Genomic DNA, 7,262 nt, shown 5'->3' with positions numbered 1-7,262 from the left:
TGGGAGCCTTTCCATTTAACTTAATAAAGTTGGATCAAAATTGAATATGTATTTGAAATACATAAAGCCACAGTGTTAAATTTCAAACAGACAAATCGACCAACAAACAAACAAACAAACACAACCTTCTTGGCAGAGGTTATATCATTGGAAAGGAAAAGTAAAGCAGGCAGCTCAAAGTTAAACCAGGAGCTTAGTATGTTAATTCGACATCTTGGTCAAGTAGTATCATCATTCTCCTGTTTGCCTTTGTTTCTGCTGATTTGTTTATAACCTGTCTGAGCGTTTGACTGCTTGTGCATGTCTGACCTATTTCAAAAAAATTCACTGTGTTACAAGATCTCAGCAGCCGTGATATTTTTATTATAAAACATTCAACAGACAAAGCGTGTTATTTAAGAATCTGTGAAACACATTCAAGATGACGCCTGTGTATGGGGGTGCTGTTTCATCAGCTTTGTCCCCTCTGCTCCCTCATCCGTCTCAATATGAGACCATCAAAATAATCACAGGAGACATCAAACTGAACCTTTTCCTTTTGGTGCCAGTGAACCTGTTGCCAACGACATCTGCATTCAGCCTTGAGGCTCCTTTGTCTCTGCGCCTGCTGCCATGAAGCCATGTTATCTACTTAGAGACTGAACTCCACTCTTTAACAGTGTCATTAACACAGTGGTTCTACAATGGCTCCAACTTTGACCGTGCCAAACTCGTGATATTATTGGTTCGGCGCAGCAGTTGTGACTCTGCCTTTGACCTAGGGCATTGTTTCTGACCAGCTGGTGAATGGATTCAGATGGAATGTCTTTTGATTAACTTATCTTAGTCCTCAGACACAAAAATGTGCCCTTATAGTCAGGAATCCCATGTGGGATGTATTGAACCTGAAGTCATGGGTGGAACCAAACTCCCTATATATGTGTGCTTTCGACCACTGCAAATCAGATTTCACCATTGGCTGTGTGTCTCCGGGTATCTAGATGCCCGTCCGGACCTGTAATTTCTTGTAATAAACTTTGTTACACTGAAACTACTGGGTCCTCGGAATCCTCCCTTCATCATCAACAACTTCTACAACATCACTGACCTCTTGGCTGCATCAAATATACCATAAAAGAACAATAGAAAACATGAGTGTGATTAATGTCATTATCATTTTTAAACATTGAGATAGAGTCCAAATAAGGGTCCACTTCCTAGTAGATTTTGTAGCCTGGGAAGTTTGGCAGTGGTAGTTTTCATCTGACGATGCATTGTCAACTTGACATGTCTCATCCAAGATAATCTGTAGGAATGGAGACAGGGGCACCAGTTTTCTAAGAGAAGCTTCTGACACCAAAACACATAATTGCGTGACAAAGTTCCAACCATTTGTTCTCCCACAATACAGGGAAACTCTGCACCATACTTACATGTCCACGGCATACTAAGCTTTTGACGCTGCAGAAATTGCCTCATCATTTGGACTTCAATTGTCCTAAAGCTCCCCAGTATCCCAGCTCGTCCTCAGAGAAACGAAGAAAAGGCTAACACGCTGCAGAATCTTCTTCTTCTCTGTCATCATGCTCCTCAGCAACTTGTGGGGGGTTGCAGAGGAGCAGTGTGGAAGCTGACCCGGTGTGAAGTTGACCTACACAGCTTCACACCTGGGTCAGATTCGGCCAGGAGGCCGTCCAGGGTGAGGACACCTGTGGCAAAGAGGTGGAGGAACTCAGAGCTGAAGATGAGGCAGTTGAGGACGAGGTCGCTCTGCTGAAAGAAGAACAGCCTGAGCTCACGCAGAAAGACAGTGAGCCACAGTTTGAGATGGAAACTGTGAAGGAGAAGGACGAGCCAGAGGTGAACGAGATGAAACCTCAGAGCAGAAGAAGAGACGAGGACAGGAGAGTGGTGGAGGACGCTCTGAAAAGCCTGAGCACTTCTTCCTCTCCCCTACCACACCTCAGCCTTTATTCCTTACCCGCAAACGTCTTTGTGAATATGTCAATAATGTGCATGTTCTGAATAAATATAATTGATGGAATATCAGTCACCTCTAAGTCTTTGTGATTCTAGATACTGAATCAATACTCAACTTGTTTTTTAAAAACTTGATGACCAATTAAGTATTACAAAGTTGTACATGTGGGAGACAGGCTGAAGAAAGAAGAGCGATCAATCATATGCTGTTCAAGAAACAGAATCTGTTTTTACTCTCTAAAACGCAGACCCCTTGTATTGGTGCTCTGAGCTCCTCGAGTGGCTCAGATACTCAAATATCAGTTCGTTATGATAAAAGTCTGACCTGGAGTGATAACAGTGAAAATGACTAATGGACACAATTACTGTGCAAGTTTGAGGACGAGTGCAGCATGACGAAGGTCATAGTTAAAAACAATAATTACTTAAAATTACTACAGAACTTATTTTTACATGAGTACCTGAGCAGAGTAAGCCTTTGGCTGAAAAGAGAAAAGCTGCAGATCAAATCCAATTCGCATTCGTTCAGTTCTACGTCTAGACGAGTGGAATACGATATTTATAAGAGTAATTTAATTGCTAAATAACTTTATTATTCAGCAGACTATGATTGCAGCAGTACTGCTTGATATACAGTATTGAAGTTATCCTTTATCCTGATGATGTTTTCTTACACTTGACATCTATTGCACTTCTGTCCTGGGAGAAGGATCCCTCACATGTGTCTCTCTCTGAGGTTTCCATGTATTTTTACCTGTTAAAAGTGTTTTTAGTAGTTTTTCCTTACTCTTGTTGAGGGTTAAGGACAGAGGATGTCACACCCTGTTAAAGCCCTATGAGACAAATTGTGATTTGTGAATATGGGCTATACAAATAAAATTTGATTGATTGACTGATTGAAATTAAGGTCACTTCATCATCTTCATAATAATTTTAACATAATTTTGACTGTGATGATAATATGAGAAGGCACAGATCTGTCTGTCCACCCATACAGAAATAACAGGGTGGAGACTGAAGCTAATGTCTCAAATCTCTTAGCTAATTTATCAACAGGAGCAGCTTTAATGTTTCCCTTGTTTATTTCTGTGGAATAAACTGCATGTATATATAAGCATTATACTGTACATTATACTGTATATGAAGAGTGAAACTTGGCAGTAAAGAGAACAATTTTCACTTCTAAATAATCTCAAAAGGTGATTTTTGTTTAGCTCCAACATGCATGAGCCACAGAAGCACTGACCTGACGAGCTTGGCAACCATGAATACACATATCCCTTTCCCTCTCTCTCTGCACACAGACTGTGGCAGCCACACACCAGCAGCACGCTGTCAGGTCCTGCAGCAGGTACAAGCGAATGGATTCTTCCTCGCCAGTGGCTCCAGGAGCTATCAGCAGCTATCCAGGCCCATGAAGCCAGAGTAGGATTGAGTTTGAAAGATGATAATGGACTCCTGAGGAAACTAATCTATTTCTAAGGAAGAAAGGAGTATGAATTCTCTTACACCCCCCCACCCCCCCCCCACACACACACACACATCCTCCAGCCTACCCCTCTCCTTTCACCGTGTGTCTCAGCAGCAGCGTTATAGGTCAATTTTGCAATTGAAATGTGCCAATAAAATGGACCCAGAACAGCACGGGAGCTGCTCCGAGTGGAGAGAAGCAGATGTCTTGAATCCTTGTTTGCTCCGGCAGAGTTGGAAAATGCACAAGAACATACAGCACACAATCAACACTCCACTTCACACGATCTGAAGCAGTTTACCTGAAAAGAAAAAGTTCATGTTTCCCTCTTTTGGTATAAGAATAACAGGCTTTTTTAAACTGGGCGTGTAAAAATATTTTAAATTTCAAATCCAACATTAAGATGCATCTACAGATCATTAAATTACTAAGACATTTTTACAATGTGTGCAGTACTTACATTTGTGAAATTGGTTGTTATAATTCATTATTAGTGCTAAAAAAAACAGCAGGTAACTGATAAAAAAACGACAGGACAGATAATATTTGCAAAGCTGAACCGTTTGCTCTCTGACAGGAGCCCCAGTGTCTCGTCTCTTTTCCGCTCGATGAATTCACTCCCGCCGTGTTCTGCACTGTGTCGAAGTGCTGCTGCATTACACACTGGAGCACATTACGTCCACTGGCCCTTTTTCATTTCTGGATAAATAAGCTTGAAATCAAGTCTTGAAAGTTTCACGCTGCAAAAAATGCAGCTGTTACAAGGCCGGGAGGATATGTAGACAAGGCAACATCAAGACCCAGACGGCTCCAGTCAGTCCGAGGGCCCTGGATCTGCCCTCCATCTCCGCGTCCTCGACGGGTGGATGATGATAATGATGATGATGTCTGTGATCGCCGGTCACATCTGGGCTCACTGAGGAGAGAGCAGAGAGCAACATGGCAGTCAGCAGGATGCTCCTTAGCAATATCACATTATGAAAGATGTATTGACACAGTAGCTTAGAGGGACAAGGCTTGTTCATTGTGAATGCTTTCTTATTGTCAACAAAACGCAATGAACAAAACAAAGACTCCACCCATCTCTCAAAACATTAAGATTTCACTCTGCTGCCTGGGGCACATATTATGTATTGATTTTATGCTTATGCATTATGTAAGCACATTTAGGAAGCCTCAGATGTATAAAATGTTCTGTTTAAGGTTTTGTTTATTAGAATTTGACTTGGCAGGAGTAGTCAACGGCAGAACAAGTTTAACCTTTGAATCCTGAAATGAGTCAAAGCTAACAGAGCTCCTCATAATAAAGATAAAACAGACATTTAATCTGTTGATCATATGTCATAGAGAAAAGCTTAAAATCACAGCCTTCACTCATAATTATCGGTATCGACCGATATGATTTTTTTTATCTGGATATCATTTTTGGCCATATCACTTTGCCCTAGGATGGACGGACAGACAGACAGACACACAGAGACACACAGAACACGTTATGGAATTGACTTCCGTATCTGGGCATGGTGGCTTTAAGCAAACTTACTTAAAGGAGAAACAGTGTATTATTATAAGTTGATTAATAGGCCTAAGCTAGTGAGTATGTGCACCAGTATATTGGATCATTTTATTAAGCTATAGGGCCCCTGGTCATTGTAATGAAGGGAAAGGTCACACTTTGTGACTCATTTCTGAGTTTTAATGGGTTTCAGGCAACAGTAAAGGTCTATAACACAGAGGAATAAGGTTTCTCAGGCTCAGGTTGAACATTAAAGTAGCTATTTGTCTTCTAAAGGAGTTTCTACACAATGGACAAATACAAATATAAGAAAATAACAAAAAATAATCTCTTGCCAGGACATTGTTGTCATCTCTAATCCAAAAGACCATGAGATGATCAAAGTTGTGCTTAACACACACACTTTAATGTAAATGTTGCTTTTTTACGCTCCTTAAACGTATCCAGGATTTTTTTCGAGGAATAATCATTTTAGTAATAACATAATATATGATACGAAACTAATTGGAAACTGAGAATAAACGATTCGATACATTTCAGCAGCATTAAAGATTTATACCATTCTAAAATATCTCACGTTTTGGCGTTTGTTGTTCTGACCGCAGCCATAAGGCTTCACACATCGTTCACAGCACCCACTGAACCATCAAGGGAGTTTGTTCATTTTCCACCACCCTATTTATAGTGGGCCGATGGAGTTATAGAGCACCTTCAGCCTCCCTCTCTTCCCCGGAGGTGCAGCAGAGAGCATCTTGGACGCTCCTGTGAGCCAACAGCTGAGTGTTTGTGCCGAGGTTTCAAAGCTGAAGGCATGTGAGTTAAAACAGCATCAATCAACATGTAGAGTTCCATACGTGTTTCTTTGTATTTCGACATGGCTCCAGTTTGTGGAGCCTCTGAGAGGACACTTCTCATATCAATTTCCTCTTAGGTAATTTATATTCATGAAAACGTGACATTTAACACTGAGCATCGCGGCAGCTGTAAAATTATCCTATATTCTCAGTTTCTGCTCTCAGTCGTGTGGTCGCAAATTCCGGTGAGTTTAATGTTGTATGGTGGCTGATCAGTGTGTACTTTATGGTGCCATATTGTTACTTTTTAGAGCAACAGATACACACACATAAAAAAGAGGGTGAAAAAGAAAGTGAGGAGTTTAAGTTGTGCATCTTTAAGCTTCCCGGACACCACATGGTGACGGCTCTTATTCTCGATCATGTTACACACTGTGCTCCATATGGGTCATTTCTAAGATTAAAGGTCTTTACAGACTAGACATGTTTTTACCATGTGATAATTTCACATGCGAGGGTGAATTGGGGTAATCGTGTGTTTAGGGACTAAAAATAAACTAAAGAGATGTAGCATTATCTCTGCTGGTGTCAGACGGGACCACCAACCTTCTGGTTAGAGGACGACCGCTCCAACCCGGCCCAACAATTTACTAAATTGGACCTTTACCAATTAAATGCTAAGATGTTGGTTCAGGCTGCACTTTTTGAAACTGTCCAACAGACGTTGTGAAAAAGATCCCGAAGCTACTATGATACAGTTTCAGCTCCTGGACCAAGTGCTATTGGGTGAGGCCAGGTATTTAATCTTTTTTTCTCTTATTATTGAATACAAGCACCAGATCTCCATAGCCTGATATTGATTCCATCTTTTCCTTGAACTAAATAATTCACTAAATCTCATCACTCTATTTCGTGGCATTGATCAGCGTTGCGGTTAATGTGCCAAGGTCGAAAAGAAGCAGGTTGTAGGTTCCTTAACAGTTTCTGAAAGGTGCATCATTAAACCTCTGAATAACACAGAGTCCTTCATTTAATAACGTCCCTCATGTGAATCCATCACAGCTGCACACTTTGTTGCACACTGCAGATAAGGCTTGGATAAGGACCTTGTCCGTTGCCTGGATTCTTCAGGGAGGTAACTTTTTCTTTTTTGCCTTCCACAGAACTTGCAGTGGGGAGTGTAAGTATAAGTGACAGCAGTTAACCAAGACAAAATCTGAACATACAGTATATGAGAAGATTACTTCATAAAATAAAACAAAAAACAAAAACTGCTCCCTTTTCCCTCTAACCTTCATATTATATATCTCGAACCACCTGGACTTGAGCTCCAAAGCCTGTTTCTCTCCACCTTTGAGATTACACTTAACAGCAACGGATATCAATCCAGACAACTGCACCGCACCAGCTGCCAACATCCATCTTGCTGTTTACATCTCTTTGGAGGCCTCGAGTGTCGAGACGGGAAACTCACTGTCCCTTAAGAGAAATGCAGTGTCCTCTTTAGCCCCACTGTTGTTAC

General features: G+C 41.1%; 1 protein-coding gene across 1 annotated transcript in view; it reads right to left on the bottom strand.

Annotated features, from left to right (window-relative positions):
* Positions 1-3,791: 3,791 nt before the first annotated feature.
* Positions 3,792-7,262, bottom strand: part of gpc5a (glypican 5a) — a 111,241-nt gene continuing 107,770 nt past the window's right edge. The window contains exon 9 of the mRNA XM_062381764.1: positions 3,792-4,346. Within this exon, the coding sequence (XP_062237748.1) occupies positions 4,189-4,346 (158 nt within the window). The 3' untranslated portion in view covers positions 3,792-4,188. The remainder of the gene's footprint in view (positions 4,347-7,262) is intronic.

The sequence above is a fragment of the Platichthys flesus genome, chromosome 1 (assembly GCF_949316205.1).
Source record: "Platichthys flesus chromosome 1, fPlaFle2.1, whole genome shotgun sequence".
In the NCBI taxonomy this organism is placed as follows: Eukaryota; Metazoa; Chordata; class Actinopteri; order Pleuronectiformes; family Pleuronectidae; genus Platichthys; species Platichthys flesus.
This window is presented reverse-complemented; position numbering and strand designations above follow the sequence as displayed.